General features: G+C 38.1%; 1 protein-coding gene across 6 annotated transcripts in view; it reads right to left on the bottom strand.

The window, feature by feature from the left end:
• LOC150087330 (FK506-binding protein 15-like) overlaps positions 1-18,384 on the bottom strand; it is a 373,115-nt gene that overhangs the window by 120,444 nt on the left and 234,287 nt on the right. For all 6 annotated transcript variants that reach the window (XM_090371133.1, XM_090371131.1, XM_090371135.1 and 3 more), the window contains one exon: positions 6,627-6,763. In XM_090371133.1, the coding sequence (XP_090227259.1) occupies positions 6,627-6,763 (137 nt within the window). The remainder of the gene's footprint in view (positions 1-6,626; positions 6,764-18,384) is intronic.

Here is an 18,384-nt window from a genome sequence, read left to right as displayed (position 1 = left end):
TAACATTATAACAAATAGCCGGACTGTCTCAAATGGAATTCGACTCAAGCATGCCAAAAGGATTAAAGAGATTTTTGCAGCTATGTGGAATGTCCAAAGTTTGTACCAACCAGGAACAAGCAAGAAATTGGAGAAAGAATTGAAGAGATATAACATAAGCATTACAAGAGATAAGATGCGGAAACTTAGAAAGTATAGACCTCCAAGACTACACCCTAATAAATAGTGGAAGCAGAGACAATATTCTGGGGAGAGGCTTTATGATTAAGGACGCTAAAGCATGAATGATGAGTTACAGTGTAATCAATGAAAGAATATGTACACTAAGACTTAGAGGGGTCTTTTTTAACACATTCATGATCAATGTACATGCTCCGACAGAAGATGCAGAGGATGAAGCAAAGGAAGCCTTTTACGAAGCACTGTTCGGAGAGAACATTAGATGAGGCTCCAAGACACAATATTAAACTCATCCTTGGAGATTTCAGTGCCAAAGTAGGGATAGAGGAAGTGCACATACCAATTATAGGAAGAAACAGCTTACATGAAACAAGTAATGAAAATGGGGAAAAGCTAATAGACTTTGAAAGGGGGAAAGGCTTGAGTATTAGTAGCACAAATTTTCCACGTAAGAATATCCACAAAGAAACTTGGATATCACCTGATGGTGTCACACGTAATCAAATAGATCACATCCTCATTAATACCCATCATGCTATAGATGTAATGGACATGAGGAGTTACAGGGGGGCAGATTGCAATTCGGACCATTTTATGGTATGGTGCCATCTGCAAAATAGGCTCTCAAAGCTATATAGAGAGAAAGGGGAGACAACAAAGAAAAGATATCAACAAGATAAGCTTAAAGAAGATGGCGATACTAGAGAAAGATTTTGAAAGAAAGTCGAGGAACAACTGGAGAAACACTAACAACAGGATGGTGAGCCCATCAATAAAAAATGGGAAGATATTAAGGAAGCCCTTAGTGTAGCAGCAGAAGAGACACTTGGAGTGGAACAAAAAAGAGTGAGAAATGACTGGTTCGATCAAGACTGTGAGAAGATTCTGGAAGAACAAAACCAAGCCAGGCAGAAAATGTTACAGAGAGGAACTAGAAAGAATACTGAGGATTACAGGATCAAAAGAGTCGAAGCAAAGTCAGGATGTAGACAAAAGAAAAGAAAATAGAGGCATACCTCGAATAACGAATAGGATGCGTTCCACGAAATTACTTCGTTAAGCAAAACTTCGTTTTCAGAGGTAAAAATACTATGGCCAAAATAGGGATACGTTCCTACGTAAAGAAAATGAAAAGCTTTTTTTTTCGAACAAAGAAAAGTTTTATTAAATAAACAGTCAACTTACATACAAAGTGAAATTACATTTTAAAATATGAGTCTAAAGTTGACTGTTTATGCTCTTTTTCTCTTTCATTTAACAATTGCCTATACGGAGTTATTGCATTTAACACTGATCGCTTAACAATAAAACTTCTTCCTAAATCAGGATCATTTTCACTAAAAAAATTTAAAACATTTTCAATGTCATTTAAGCACCTTTTTAAATCTTTGGTTGTTAACACTTTTTCGGCAGGAACTTCTTTACTTCGTCTTCATTATCTTTGTCTTCATTGCTAACAAGGTTTTCTAAATCTTCCACTGAAAAACCATCATCTTCTGCATTCAATAAATTTCTAACATCCTCTTCATCGACATTTTCGAAACCTATTGATTGAGCCATCTGGATAACTTCATTTCTAATTTCTTGGATGTTATTTTCTTCTTCTAGTACAACTTCTGGCCATATTTTGCACCAAACTCCAAAAAGTTTTAACTGTCATTTCCTCTTTATCCTCTAGTTCAGTTAAATTGCTTAATGTTTGACGCAGATAATAAGCTTTAAATGATGCTATTATTCCCTGATCCAATGGTTGAATCAGGGAAGTTGTGTTTGCTGGAAGAAACACAACTTTGACAGGAATGCATGTGTCCAACGTGTTAAGATCAGTAGGATGTCCCGGAGCATTGTCTAACAACAAAAGAGCTTTTTCTTCAAAGTTGTTTTTTTGACAATACCGTTTTACTTCAGGACAAAAGTGGTTAACAAACCAATCAGTAAATAACTCTTTGGTAACCCACACTTTTCTATTTGCTTTCCATATTACAGGTAAATTCATTTTTATGTTACCTTTTAATGCCCTCGGATTTTCTGAATGGTAAACCAAAAACAATTTTAATTTATAATCGCCAGAGGCATTTGATCCAAAGAGTTATGTTAAATGGTCTTTGGCTGCTTTGAACCCAGCAGCTGATTTTTCTTCAATAGAAATGAAGCTTTTTGTTGGTAGCCGTTTCCAGAACAAACCACTTTCGTCAACATCGAACACCAAATTTGGAAAATTTTCACGTTCAATTATTTCCTTTAGTTTTTCTGGAAACTTATTTGCAGCTTCTGTTAATTTTACACTATGAATCCTGGCCCGTTTTTTAAATTTCTCAAACCAACCACGAGAAGCCCCAAAGGTTTCCGTAATTTCTTCAGTTTGTTTAGATTTTAGGTGATTAAACTGGAATATTTTTTTAATGTTAAATGGGGCTTGAAATTGCCGACTTCGTTATCAGAGGTAACGTTAACCGAGGTAATACCTGTAATAGAAAAAATGCAAGAAGAATATGATGGAGGGCAGATCAGGAAATTCTATAAAAAAGTAGGAAACGTAAAAAAAGGTTTCCAGCCCCGCCTTATCCTGTATAAGAATAAGAAAGGAGAAATAGTGGGGGTGGGGTAGGGTAGCTAAGAATAGGAACAGGTGCATGTATACTTGCGAGAAAACCAATGCTAGGAGTTTGGTAAATAAATTTGATGAATTTGAGGTATTGCTCAAAACATCAAAGGCAGATATTGTTGGGATATCAGAGATGTGGTGTCACACAGATATAAGGAATGCAGAACTGGAATTTGGGGAGTACAATGTGTACAGAAAGGATAGACAGGATAGGAAGGACCGCAATACGGTCGAAGCTGCCTTCTATTGTAGCCCCCCCCGATAGGTGGGGGGTGCAGAGTGATTCTATCTCTGTTACTACTAGGTCTGGATTGCTAGCAGCAAGGCACAATTGGTTTGTCGTCTGGATTTTCCTGAAAGCCAGGGAGTAACCAGAGACCCTTCCACAGACACAGTATGGTTCCTGAAGGAGAAGAATATCTAGATTCAACTCGATATTACCCCTTTGTCGCAAATTTTGCGAATGCTTTTGATTTGGAGATTGTCTAATTTTGGTTTTATCTTCTTTAGGACGGTGTCCGTCCTTCACTCCATCGCTATCTGGGATGTCGTACCCTTCTCTAGCTTTTATAATCAGCATATGCTTGTTCTGTGTGGTGGGGATCTGAGGTAGTTTGAGCATGGCAGCATAAGACAACTGGTGCTGAGTATCTTCATCAGACGCTTGGCTGGAGAGTAGCCCGGTATTCAGAGCTGCTATAGTTGGATTTTTGGTTACTTTAGATAGGGTTTTATTAGTTTGTTGGAGTTGGGCCTACTGGTGGCCTTCAACTGTTCATTTTCTGTAATGACCTCATATAACTTCTTCTCTAAAGAGCCCCAGCATCATGAAATTTGTAATGATACGGCCCTGGTGACGTTGCTGTTTTTGCTATGGAGGCAGTATTCCATTTTGCACCTCAGTTTGCGCATAATTTTAAAGTTGGGAAAATCTTTGCTGAATAAATTCGGCATTTCATCCCATTCCTCTTCATCCTCCCATTGTTTAGGGGGGAGCAAACCAAATGCTTCGGGTCATTTGAGGGGAGGAAGTCTCTTTGTGGATGCTGCGGGAGCACAATCGCCATTCCCCCCATTACAATCGGCATCGTCGTCACCGGGAGAGTTGTCCGTGACAGGTATGCCGTGTTCATTTGCCGCAGAAGCCTGTGTTTCGTGGTCCGAACTTTGTTTCTAGTCATCGCGATCGAGGAGGGAACCCCCTCCGAGGACTGGTGCAGTTGCCTGCAGGAGCGCAGTGCTAATAAGTAAGATTCAGCTGCAGGAGAGCATTGTAAGGGAGTGGTACCATGAAATTGGGCAACCGTATATCCAGAAGTTGATTAACTCTATGCCAGATATTTGCAAGGCTGTAACTGCAGCTCAAGGAGGAACAACAAAATACTGAGGACTTATTTTGCTGATTTACAGTACAGGCATACCTCAGTTAACGTTACCTCTGATAACGAAGCTTCGATATAACGAAGCCTGCAATTTCAAGCCCCATTTAACATAAAAAAAATATTCCAGTTTAATCACCTGAAATCTAAACAAACTGACGAAATTACGGAAACCTTTTGGGCTTCTCGTGGTTGGATTGAGAAATTTAAAAAAACGGGCCAGGATTCATAGTGTAAAATTAACAGGAGAAGCTGCAATAAGTTTCCAGAAAACTAAAGGAAATAACTGAACGTGAAAATTTTCCACCAAATTTGGTGTTCAGTGTTGACGAAAGCAGTTTGTTCTGGAAACGGCTACCAACAAAAAGCTTCATTTCTATTGAAGAAAAATCAGCTGCTGGGTTCAAAGCAGCCAAAGACCGTTTAACGTTACTCTTTGGATCAAATGCCTCTGGCGATTATAAATTAAAATTGTTATTAATTTACCATTCAGAAAATCCGAGGGCGTTAAAAGGTAACATAAAAATGAATTTACCTGTAATATGGAAAGCAAATAGAAAAGTGTGGGTTACCAAAGAGTTATTTACTGATTGGTTTGTTAACCACTTTTGTCCTGAAGTAAAACGGTATGGTCAAAAAAACAACTTTGAAGAAAAAGCTCTTTTGTTGTTAGACAATGCTCTGGGACATCCTACTGATCTTAACACGTTGGACACATGCATTCCTGTCAAAGTTATGTTTCTTCCAGCAAACACAACTTCCCTGATTCAACCATTGGATCAGGGAGTAATAGCATCATTTAAAGCTTATTATCTGCGTCGAACATTAAGCAATTGAACTGAACTAGAGGATAAAGAGGAAATGACAGTTAAAACTTTTTGGAAAAACTACAACATTAAAAATGCAATTGAAAACATTGATAGTTCTTGGAAAGAAGTCACTAAGAAATGCTTAAATGGAGTTTGGTGCAAAATATGGCCAGAAGTCGTACTAGAAGAAGAAAATAACATCCAAGAAATTAGAAATGAAGTTATGCAGATGGCTCAATCAATAGGTTTCGAAAACGTCGTGAAGAGGACGTTAGAAATTTATTGAATGCAGAAGATGATGATTTTTCAGTGGAAGATTTAGAAAACCTTGTTAGCAATGAAGACAAAGATAATAAAGACGAAGTTAAAGAAGTTCCTGCCAAAAAAGTGTTAACAACCAAAGATTTAAAAAGGTGCTTAAATGACATTGAAAACGTTTTAAATTTTTTTTAGTGAAAATGATCCTGATTTAGGAAGAAGTTTTATTGTTAAGCGATCAGTGTTAAATGCAATAACTCCGTATAGGCAATTGTTAAATGAAAGAGAAAAAAAGCATAAGCAATCAACTTTAGACTCATATTTTAAAATGTGATTTCACTTTGTACGTAAGTTGACTGTTTATTTAATAAAACTTTTCTTTGTTCGAAAAAAAAAGCTTTTCATTTTCTTTACGTAGGAACGTATCCCTATTCTGGCCATAGTATTTTTACCTCTGAAAACGAAGTTTCGCTTAATGAAGTAATTTTGTGGAACGCATCCTATTCGTTATTCGAGGTATGCCTGTACATAATACTATTACATTAACTTGTCATTTTGGTTTGTACACGTAAATGCAATAAAATGTATGTTTGGTTGTCATGATTGCCATTTGCATGGTCTCATATTTCCATTAATTACACATTTTACCCTTTGGAAAGATATTTATGGGAATTAGATATATCAGATGGTGTCTTTTTATTAGATTTCATTCAAGAGATATATATCCCATCTAAAAAATGCATTTCGAACATTTCTGCAACTCACAATGCAGCGCAAAACACATTATTTGCAACATTCAGAAGTGATGCAGTTTTTTTTTTATCTGCCACTGTGTGTATATATATAATGGGTGAAAAAAAAAGAAGGGTGAATTTTCTTTCTGGGTTCTTGAAAACTGCAGAACCCAGAAAGGAAATTCTGGGTTCTGCATAAAAATGCAGAGAAAATTTGAAATGTACTAAGGATAGAATGGCACTAGAAATGAAGGAGAATCAATCAGTTGTGAAGAGCACTATAAATTGCAGAGAAAGCTGCTAGGACACTTGCTTGGCGCTCGGAGCTAAGATCATTGTAGTCACTCTGCAAAAACAAAATCCCTTCACTTCTTTATAGAAAACCGGGTAGGTAAAAAAGTGTTATGTGAAATGTATATTGAGGTTCTGCTCAATGGAGTTTTGCCAAACCTTGTATGAAATTTCTGCCCAACTTGCATCATAGACATTTCTTCCATCCAAAAGAACATGCACTGTGTTCTTTCTACACTAGACATTTTTCACATTTCCTGAAAAAATGACAATTAAACTTATCATAATGGAATTTTAAAAACCAATACAACAGAACTTTTTGCTTTTCTCTCTCTCTCTCTTTTTTTTTTTTTTTCCTTCAATAAATTACCTTTTCTAGGGCATCCTTTGTACTTTGCAAGTCAGAGTGTTGCTCTTCTAAGTTTTCCACTCGACTCTGAAGTTCTTTCTTCTGCTGCTTGATTTCTTTTAGTGCACACTGCAGATCAATTTCAGCACTTTCTTGGTCTGAAAATAGAGGTGATAGCCTTTTTATAAGTTATAAAATATTACTGAAGAATCAGTGTAATTCTGTGTTTAAATATTTTGATTTGTTAATAAGTGAAATTTGTTAATTTCTCCGCCACTCTCGGTTATCACAATATCATTCAGGTCCAACCAGAAATTGACATACCAACTAAGAAATACCATTCAAGGTTTAAACCTAAATGGAAGTCAGGCGAACTAATGACACTTGTGGCAGACAAGAAAAATGCAAGGGATGCATATAAATTGTCAGGCAACATAGAAGCTTATGGTAGATATAAGCTAGTCTGTAATCAAGTCACAAAGTAGTTTAGACAAGCAAAGGCAGATTAGAAGAAATCTTTGGCAAAGGATACAAAGAAAAACAGCAAATACTTTACTTATGTAAACTCCAGAAGGAAGGAGATGAATCAGTTTGGCATTAGTTTAGCATTAGTAGAGACATATGATGCAAGAAAGCAAGCAAAAACCTTCCCGTTTAACCCATCCATCCACTCCAAAAGTTTGTCTAGTTTGGCCTTGAATTTATTTAAGCTGTAAACTTCCACAACAGATTGAATTTTGTTCAAGAATTCAATGGTTTGACTGTTGCTGATCCTGCTCAGTTAGCTGACAAACTGAATGAGTATTTTGCATCTACATTCACATGTGAAGAATTCTCTAGGAAAGTGGAGGACAGAAGTTTATCAAATTCTAACAGAGAGCTAAATGATTTTGTAATAATTGAGAGAAAAGTGGAAGAGATTGTTGAACATAAGAAGGGTAACATGGGATGGATGGGATCTATCCAATTATATTAAGGGAGGTAGTGAAGGAAGTAAGCAAGCAAACCTTCCGCAATAAGCTGTTTTGAAATTATGAGAGCACCCTTGGACTCAGGTCCCCACGAACTGGAGATGTGCAAATGCATCCCTAATTCACAAATGAGGATCAAAGAGTGACATGGGTAATTATAGCCCTGTTATTAAAGCTTTTGATTCTGTTGCACATAAAAGAGTGCTATACAAATTGGAGCAGTGGGCATTACTGGCAAACTGATGCCATGGATAAAGGGATGGTTGTGTGGGAGAAGACAAAGTGGTAATCAATGGACACTGCTCTTCATAGACTAATTTTATTAGTGGAGTCTCTCGGGGTTTGGTGTTGGCCCCATTGTTGTTTTCTCTATTTATCAATGATATTGATGAAGGAATATCAAGTTTAATATCCAAGTTTGATGCAAAGATTGGCAGGGTTGTAACAGTAATGATAGTATGCTACTGCAACAGGATCGAGGAAAGTTAGGCAGATGAGCTGAGAAATGGCAACTGAAGTTTAACATTGACAAATGTTAAAAAGTACTGCATATGGGTAGAAGTAACCCCATAGTAATGTACCAACTCTGTGGTATTACACTCAGGGTAGTGTAAAAATGAAAATGATCTGGGGGGAATTGTGCAGTCAGATATGAAATTCTCTGAGCAATGCAGACAGGGGCCAGGACAGCTCATGGGATTTTGTCAATGATATACAGAAATTTTGCTAGTAGAGATAAGGAGGTGATTATGCCTTTGTATAAGGCAATGGTCAGGTCACATCTTGAGTACAGTATACAGGTCTTGAGGTCTCCTTTTAGGAAGGATGTGGAGCTGCTGGAATGAGTACAGAGAAGGGCAATGCGATTGGTGTGGGGAACAAAGGGGTAGCCTTACCAAGAAAGGCTTCAGTTTTGAAAACTGCAGCATCTGGAGACTAGGCACCTGCAAGGTGATCTGATTGAGGTGTTTAAGGCTTTGAATGGATTCCATCAGCAAGCTCTGTGCTGATGGAATTCTTCCTCTTGCTCAGACTATTCACATGAGGGGGCATAAATTCAAATTGAGGAAGATGGTTGCAGAATAGATGTGCAGAAGTTTGCCTGAACAAACTGTTGCATCTGTTGCTGTGGAAGTTGATGGCTTAAATATAATCATGGAAGAACTAGACAAATGTTTGGAGGGAATGGATAGGTGAAATGGGGAATGTGTGTGTTTTATGCAGTGTTATTCAAAGCAAAGTTTGCATAATACTGCATCACCTCCACCTGGTTCCGATCCCTAAAAATTTTCTCCTTTGTGAATTTAGATGCAAAATATGTAGATGTAGATCCTTAAAAATTCTCCTTTGTGATGTAGATGCAAAATACTCATTCAATTTGTCTGTGATCCCAGCAGGATCATTGGCAGTTAATCCATCATATGTAGTGAAGCAATGTGATTGAAACCCTTTCTTCTACTGTTTACATAAATAAAGTATTTGCATTCTTTGACATAGACTTCTTATAATCTGGAGGTGACCACACCGGTGCGAATCAATGTAAGCAGGAGTCGAGGTGTGCCGTCCACACCACTCAGAGAAATGCAGCACATCTGTGTTACCAGTCAATACTAGGTGGTAGATTGCTATCATCAACCAGTACAATACCACCACTTTGCTTACCGGATGTTTGAAGTGGTGAAAACCATGTTTAGTCTCCAACCATCACTTTCATCATGCAGTATGATTGATGTTTTTTGAGGTTATGATGGACGTCACAGTGAGATCCAATCTTTCTTACATTTCTAGGGTACAGCTCTAAAATGGTGTTCACAGGGCAGAGTCCAGAGGACTGAACCTGTCGGTAATTGTTTTGGAGGTTTTTGGATCAGCTATTGTATAATCTCGCTGCATCTATTCTGCCAGACTGGAGAAAGTCTGAGTAGTGGGTATGTGGTGGGCATGGTCAAAGGTCACATTATGTCAAGGAGCTGAGTATATATTCTTGCCGTGTGTATGCCCTATCCAAATATTTCATTACTTCATACATGTTCTCCCTACCTTCTACCTGGATTATATATCAAGATTACATATCTACTGAATACATCATGAATTGTCAAGCTAATAGAACAACCTTACCTGTCAAATGATCTAAACCTCTCAAACACTTCCTCATTCATTTCACAAATACACTTGGTTTTGGTTCCAATCTCAATGATTTCCATTTAGTCTGCCAAACCTTATGTACTTTTTCTGACAGAGTCTCAATTATTGGTTAATTCAACCACTGCTCATATGAATTGTCCTAATTATTTGCTGTATGATTCTTTTCACTTAAAAGGTGGCACTTGTGCATATGTCTGCTCTGATATTCCCTGTCAGAGACTTTTGCCTCTTTTCCATCTTCTCTAGATTAAAATATCTCTACCACCTTCTGTCAAATTCATCTGTTACCTCTATCATTCTCCCAACTCCACCATCACCTAGAACTCTGACTTCCTCTCTTTGAAATTTGACTTTCTCCAGTCCAACTTTCCTAACAGTGAGATAATTTTCCTTGGTGATTTTAATGTTCACAACTATAGCTGGCTTCCGTTTTCTAGTCACATGGACCCAGCTGTTTGAGATGGTGAGGCTTTTGCATTTACTAATGAGCTTGCACAGACTGTTCATTTACTTACCAAAATACCAGACAATTCTAACCACACAGCCAACATGCTTGATCTTTTTCTCACAAATAATCCTTCTAAGTATACAGTTGAGGTGAGTCTCTCTCTCTCTCTAGGCAACTCAGATCACAACTTGGTGATGGTCTCCTTTGCAATGGTGCCTTTCTCTCAGGGTCATTCTTAACCTCGTGTTATTTGGCATTACAAGATTACAAATTGGATGATCTGCAAGATTTCTTTTCTTCTTTTCCTTAGTTTAAAAGGATTACTGTTTAAAATCTTCTGATGTTAACGTTTGCTCAGATCGTGTCAGTGAAATTATTCTTGTAGCAAATGGAATCTTTTATTTCCCACTCCACCATAAAATCTTGTCCTTTATCTAAACCTTGGTTTTCCAATGAATGAGCTAAGGCTGTTCAAGATAAGGATATTGTATATCACAATTAGCTTGTATCCGAATCTACAGCTTCATTTTTTGCCTATACCAAAGCTTGCAACAATTCTGAAGCAGTTATTAATCAGTCCAAACTAGATTTCGAACAGGCTAAGAGTAGAAAACTTGCTTCTTGTTCAAATCGTAGTCAAGCATTCTAGTCTCTTGCCAAAGCTATTTGCTGCAACTTTTGCCCATCTCTATCAACAACTAATGGTTCTATTGCTTCTTCAGTCAAAGATAAAGCTGACCTGCTAGCATCCTATCTTTCTTCTAACTCATGTATTGATTATCTTATATTGATCATCTCCTACCATTCCCAGTAAACCCCATTCAGTGTCTCCTGCGGACTTCTGTCAAAAGGATGTCAGAAGAACTTTGAACAGTCTTGATGTCAAGAAAGTGCCAGGTCCTCATGGTATTTCTCCACTTCTTCTCAAAATCTGTGTTCCTAAGTTTGCTCCTGTTCTGTGTCACCTTTTTTCACTTTCTTATTCCACAGGTGTTTTTCCTTCTGCTTGGAAGTTTGCTCATGTCGAGCCAGTTCCTAAAAAGGGTGACATCACTCCCATCCAATTATTGTCTCATTGCACTTACTTGTACTCTTTCTAAAGTAACGGAGAGATCTATTAACTGCCAACTGTTAAAGTATCTAGAAACCTTCCATCTCTGATCAATGAGCCCCAGTATGGATTCCATCATTACAATCCACTGGTGATATATTGGCTTAAGCTACTCATCTGTGGACAAATTCAATGGAAAAGTTTGGTGAAACTGAAGAAGTTGCTCTTAACACTTCAAAGGCTTTTGATCGTGTTTGGAATAAAGGTCTTCTAAATAAGCTTCCATTCTATGGTTAGCTAACTGCTTTTTGTAATTGGGTATCCAGTTTTCTCTCTGACCACTCGCTGTGGGGTGATGGTAGATGGCTCTCTGTCTTCTAACTTCTCCACTAATGCAGGTTGTTCTCTAAGGTTGAGTTTTCCCCCTTGTATATTAATGACCTGCTTCCATTGACCAGGAATCCTATCTATAGTTTTGCTGATGATAGCTCATTGCATTCCACCCTGCTGTTTGAGAAACCTTGCCCTGCACAAACAGCTTCAACTTCTCAAATATCCACTACTAATTCCTTGAATGCTAATCTTCAATTAATTCTCCAGTGGGGCAAAGATTACTTTGTTGATTTCAATCCTCTACACTCAGTCCTGTCTTAGGTCTTATATAAAAGGGTAGCAGTTTTCTGTCCTACCTAATACTGCCTCGATAGCATCAGCAATTATTCTTGCATCCCTTCTACTTAAGTGTATCCCACCCATGTAAAAACAGTCTCTCCTATTAAGCACTGACAGTGCTGGGAAAAATTCTACTTCATCTCTCCAAGGCTGAATTGATTGTCAAGCCTCTTATCATGTACTCCGGCCTATCACATCTGGGCAGGATTGTGACACTTTCAATTTCAATTCAGACTTTTTCTCAACATTGCTCTGTATACTTGTTAATTGAATCCTCAGATTTCTTACTCTTAACGGCATTAGCAAACTTGCTTTTTTGCATCATTTACTAATACTAATACTCAAATTGTTAACAGTTTCTGAGTATCCTATGAGAGTTATATTGGAATTAGAAGGAAAAATAATAGAACAGGAATTAAATTTAAATATTTGGGCAGAGAAATTAACACCAGCAATAGCTAGTGAGCAAATTCAAAAACCAGGAGAACAATGCTATCAAAATAACTGGATGCTTAAATAATATTATTTGGAACAAAAAGTACTATTTAAGAAAATTATTTAATAAGAAATTGTTGAATAAGAATCTAAGTAAGGAAATAAAAACAAGAACATGGTGGTTCACACAGATATGGCATGACTTCAGGAGCTAATTTCTGAGGAAACCGAGTAAAAAATTCATATGAACATGGGTCTGATTCTGCATAATTACAGAGTTATGTAATGTTCAGACTTTTAGTACAGCACCACTCTGAATTGTGTTTATAATTTGGGTGCTTGTGTGACCTTGATTAAACATAGCATGATGATAATTTTCAACATCAGTTCAGTGTTAATGTGTGGCTTAGAATCCTCTATTATTAGTTGATTGTTCCATTTATTTTTGAGGGTTATCTTAGTACTGGACATGTCTATCTGCATTTTCTGAAAAATGAATTTGCCACAACTGTTAGAAGATTTATCATTGGTGATACGTCAAATGCATCTCCAACATGGAGTCCTCACCATCATTTTTTTTTGTTGTTGTTGTTGTTTGTTTGTTTGGTTTTTTTTTAGGAGCATTAGCAACTAAGGCCGTATTGCTCCGGGATATGCGGTGGTCATTCCCTGACCTTTCTGCATCCTCCGTATTTGGATTTGGTGGTGACGGGCTCGAACCCTGGTCTAATCAAGAAGCGTGTGCTACGCACTGCTGCTCCTTCCCACCTGGCTACGGAGGTGCCTTCACCATAATTTGCATGCAATGGTTACTCACCTCAATGACCAGTCACAATGGTGCATAATTTGCCATCTGAGTCACCAGACCTAAACCCTTTAGACTTTTTGCCTGTGGGGGTGGTTGAAAGATCTTGAAATTAGAAGTAAAAACACAAGATGCATTATTTGATCACATATTGAATGCTCTGGCCCACATAAATGACAGTCATGATGAGCTTAGGCAAGCAGCATGGCAATTCACACGAATGCCAAAATGCACTGAAGTCAAAGGTAATGTTTTTGAGAATCTGCTCTAACCACACACGTGTCCATATCAGTAAACACAGACTGTAGATTTCCTAAATTAAAATAAAAAACAAATCAGAACTTTATCAATTATGTTTATGTGTCTATTGTGGTTATTTTTATTTTATATCAATCACAATGCTTTGTTTTTTTCTAAGATTCAAACAGCCACAGCTCTGCAATTGTTTGGAATCAGACCCAAGTTCACTAGCTAAAAGTTTTAGTTAAAAATTTTAACTCGATGACTCAGAAATTAGCTGCTGAAATTATGCAATATCTTTGTGAATCACCCTCTATATAAAAGAAGTTGTAAGGCCTATTTTGACATATTGGTCATATATGAAAGCAGAGCCAAAACAGAAAAAAAACCAATCAAATAAACAAAACCAACGAAATGAATGTACTACATAAGATTACACAAAAATCACTGAGAGAGAGAGTTAAGCACTCTGCAATAAAAGATGAATGCAAATTGAATCCACAAACAATTGGATAAAAAATAGAGGACTAAAATGGCACGAACATATCAAACAAATAAAAAATATAAGAGTAGTGAAAAAAATAAAATAAAATAAGTGTCTGGAACAAAAAAGAGCCTAGGAAGACCAAAAGTATGGTGAAAGATGCAATCAGGCTGGAAAACTGAATGGTTTAGTTCTTTTCACATGTCTGTGAAAAGAACCTAGGGCTTCTTTAGCAACTAAACCTCCTAATCAGACACTCTCCAATTCCAGCTCTTGCAGAACAGATGCAGCAAGATTATTCACTAACTGATCTAGATGTTACCAAGTGCACACTAATATATCTGGTGGACTATCTAGTGGCTGGTATGCAAAAACTCTAAAAAGTCAGTACCAACAGAATATTAAGAATGCTGGCTCTCAACATGATGCCCAATCATAATCTCACTGGCCACTCCACTTTAAGCCTTCATTAAACAATGTTGTGGTGGTATAACAAGTGATTATTATTATTATTAGTCATATGGTGCAAGGAAGCCTGAGGCTTATGCTGCACTAGCCAAAAAAATTCAAGTTACCCTGAGAGAGAGAGAGAGAGAGAGAGAGAGAGAGAAAAATCACCAAGCAAGAGTTTGAAAAGAGATTCTAACAGTTCACAACCATTCAGCCAATGGCAGCTTTCTTGTAAAACCTTTTACTTGCCAAAGTGAGGTTATAGAAACTGATGCATCTATTGGAAGACTCGTTCCATTTTAAGGGGGCAGATGGCTCTCATCAACCAGTGCAATATCACCACTTTGCTTATTGGAGACTTGAAGTGGTGAAACCCATGTTTAATCTCTAGGGCAAAGTTTCCAGCATCCACCCCCCCCCTTTCTCCGTGAACCCATGCACGGTACTACTAGTAGTAATACTAACTAGTACCACTACTAAGACTAACACTAGGTGGTAGAATAGAAGACCGGCAGAATTACTTAACAAGTACAGGTCACTGTTGAAAAAAAGCTGTGAATTAGGGTTGAATTTGAAAGTGTCTGCAATTCTACCCAGACAAGATAGGGGGGAGTATATGATGAGAACCTTGTCGATCAAGGTCGAGCATAGCATCAGCAAATGTTCTTGCACCCTTTCTATTTAAGTGTGCAAGAACATTTGCTGATGCTATCGAGGCAGTGTTAGGTGGGTTGGAAAACTGCTAGCTTGGGGGAATACAAGGACTAATAGATTAACAGTAGCCACTGGCAGAGGTGAAAGTGATTCTTGCACTACTTCTACTGGAATGAGCAGTAGCCTGGAAAACAAGATGCAGGGTATTTCAAAGACTGCTGGGAGTCATTACAGTACAAGTAAACACATGGGTTGTGTTAGGGTAGCTAAGAATAGGAACAGGTGCATGTATACTTGCATGTACACCAATGCTAGGAGTTTTGTAAATACATTTGATGAATTTGAGATATTGCTCAGAACATCAAAGGCAGATATTGTTGGGATATCAGAGACGTGGTGTCACACAGAGATATAAGGAATGCAAAACTGGAATTTGGGGAGTACAATTTGTACAGGAAGGATAGACAGGATAGGAAGGGAGGAGGGGTTATATTATTAGTTAAGAAACACAAAATCCAAGGAAGTGAAGCCAGTCAACATCATTGGAAAGTGCAGTGTAGAGTCAGTTTGGTGTGACATAAGCACTGGGAGATCAAAATTGAGAGTAGGAGTGTGTTATAGACCTAATGACTCTGATGAGTATAATAAGGAACTGTGCAGGGAAATAGAGTGGGCCAGTAAATCAGAGAGTCTAATAATGGGGGATTTTCATTTCCCAGATATTGACAGGAATTTGTGGGTTGGTCACTCACACGCCAGCAAGGCTTTTGTGGATTTATTGGATAATTGTTTTCTTCATCAGCATGTTCGGGAGGCAACTAGAGGCAGTAATACTCTTGATTTGATTATCAGTAGTGATTCTTCATGCATTAAGAATCTGCAGATAAAGGAACAACTAGGTGGCAGTGATCACAGTATACTGAAGTGGGATTTACTCAAAGAGGTAACTACCATTAGGGGTAAAGGGAAGGGTTATTGCTTTCGTAAAGGTGAGTACGATGGTCTGAGACAATATTTAAATTCTATAAAGTGGGACGAACTGATGATGTTACCAACAGCAAATTAAAAATGGGAAGCATTCAAAGAATTTATCTTAGAAGCTGCTAGCCTTTACATACCAACTAAGAAATATTGTTCAAGGTTTAGGCCTAAGCAGATGTCAGATGAACTAATGAGACATGTGGCAGAGAAGAAAAATGCATGGGATACATATAAATTAATGGGTTACATGGAAGCCTATGATAGATATAAGCTGGTCTGTAACCAAGTCACAAAGGATTTTAGGCAGGCAAAGGCAGATTATGAGAAATCCTTGGCAAAGGATGCAAAGAAACACAACAAAGAGTTCTTTACCTATGTAAACTCTAGAAGGAAAGGGATGAATCAGATTTGTCCACTGTTCAACTGTTGATGATCCTGCTCAGGTGGCTAACAAACTAAATGAATATTTTGCATCTACATTCACCCATGAGGAGTTATTCAGGGAGGGGAATGCCAGAAGTGAGTTCAACTCTGGCAGTGAGCTGGATGATTTTGTAATAACTGAGAGGAAAGTGGAGGAGAAATTTTTGAAGATAAACATAAAAAAGGCACCCAGGGTAGACGGGATCTATCCAGTTATATTAAAGGAGGCAGCAAAGGAAGTAAGCAAACCCTTAGCCACAATTATGAGAGCTTCTTTGCACTAAGTAGAGGTACCCATGGACTGGAGATGTGCAAATGTGACCCCAATTCAAAGAGGAGGATCAAAGGGCAACACAAGTAATTATAGATCTGTTAGTTTAACTGCTGTTCCAGGAAAATTAATGGAGGCACTGGTTAAAGAAGCACTGCAGGATCATCTAGACAAGACTTCAGTTATAGCTTGGACACAGCATGGTTTTGTTAAGGGAAAGTCTTGCCTGACCAATTTGATTGGATACTATGATGTAGTCACAAAGGAACTGGATGCAGGGAATAACTTTGATATCATATATTTGGATCTTAGAAAGGCTTTTGATACTGTTGCACATGGAAGGCTGCTGCACAAATTGGAGCAGTGTGGCATTGGAGGCAAATTACTGCTATGGATAAAGGGATGGTTGAGTGAGAGATGACAGAGAGTGGTAATCAATGGACACTGCTCATCGTGGACTAATGTTATTAGTGGAGTCCCTCAGGGTTCAGTGTTGGGTCCAGTATTGTTTTCTGTATATATAAATGATATTGATGATGGTATATCAAGCTTAATGTCCAAGTTTGCAGACGATACGAAGGTTGGCAGGGTTGTTAAGGACACTAATAACAGTACGCTGCTGCAACAGGATCTAGAAAAGTTGAGTAGATGGGCTGAGAGGTGGCAAATGAAGTTTAACACTGACAAATGTAATATGGGAAGCAGCAACCCTAGAGTCACGTATCAATTCTGTGTTACTACGCTGACAGTGGTAGAGAATGAAAAGGACCTGGGGGGTAATTGTGCAGGCAGATATGAAGTTTTCTGAGCAGTGCAGACGGATTGCAAGAGTAGCTCATAGTGTCTTGTCAATAATATACAGGAATTTTTCTAGCAGGGATAAGGAGGTGATTATCCCCTTATATAAGGCAATGGTCAGGCCACACCTTGAGTACTGTATACAGGTCTGGAGGCCTCATTTTAAGAAGGATGTAGAGGATGTAGATGTTGGAACGAGTACAGAGAAGGGCAACAAGATTAGTGAATGGAACAAAGGGTTGCTCTTACGAAGAATGGCTTAAATTTTGCAATTACTGTGTGTGGAGACTAGGCACCTGCGAGGTTTTTTTTTTTTTTTTTTGATTTGGTAGTTGTTGGCGCATCGGCTTCTGTGGCCATATTGCACCTCCCAAGGTTTTTGCAGTACTTTGATCCAAGCCCGAGGCGGGAATCGAACCCGCGACCTTTGGGTTGCCGGGCAGGTACTATACCCACTCGGCTAGCCCGGTCGGCACCTGCGAGGTGATCTTATTGAGGTGTATAAAGCCTTGAATGGTTTGAGCATGCTCAATGCCGATGGGATTCTTCCTCATGCTCAGAATAATAACCTGAGTGGGCATAAATTCAGATTGAGGAAAGACAGATATAGGATAGATGTGTGGAAATTTGCCTTTAGCCAGCTGGTAGTTGGTTGGTGGAACAGACTTCCATCCCTTGTTGCGGAAGTTGATAGCCTAAATAAATTTAAGGCTGAGCTGGACAGGTACTTGGAACAAATGGAGGGGTGAAATGGGAGAAGGTTTTTTTTTTTTTTTTTTTTTGGCTGATGCTGCATAAGTTTGCTTTCTTGCATCATATGCGATAAGAATCATCTACCAATTAGAACTTACCCTTATAGAGTAAATGTATGTGTTCCCCGGTAACATTTAACAAAAATGTTTAATAATCTGATTATACAAGGTTCTGGTAACATTTAAAAATATGTTTAAT

The sequence above is a fragment of the Mastigoproctus giganteus genome, chromosome 4 (genome assembly GCF_048544385.1).
Source record: "Mastigoproctus giganteus isolate SK-2022 chromosome 4, ASM4854438v1, whole genome shotgun sequence".
Taxonomy (NCBI): Eukaryota; Metazoa; Arthropoda; class Arachnida; order Uropygi; family Thelyphonidae; genus Mastigoproctus; species Mastigoproctus giganteus.
The sequence above is the reverse complement of the archived record's forward strand: the minus strand, read 5'-3'. Positions and strand labels throughout refer to the sequence as shown.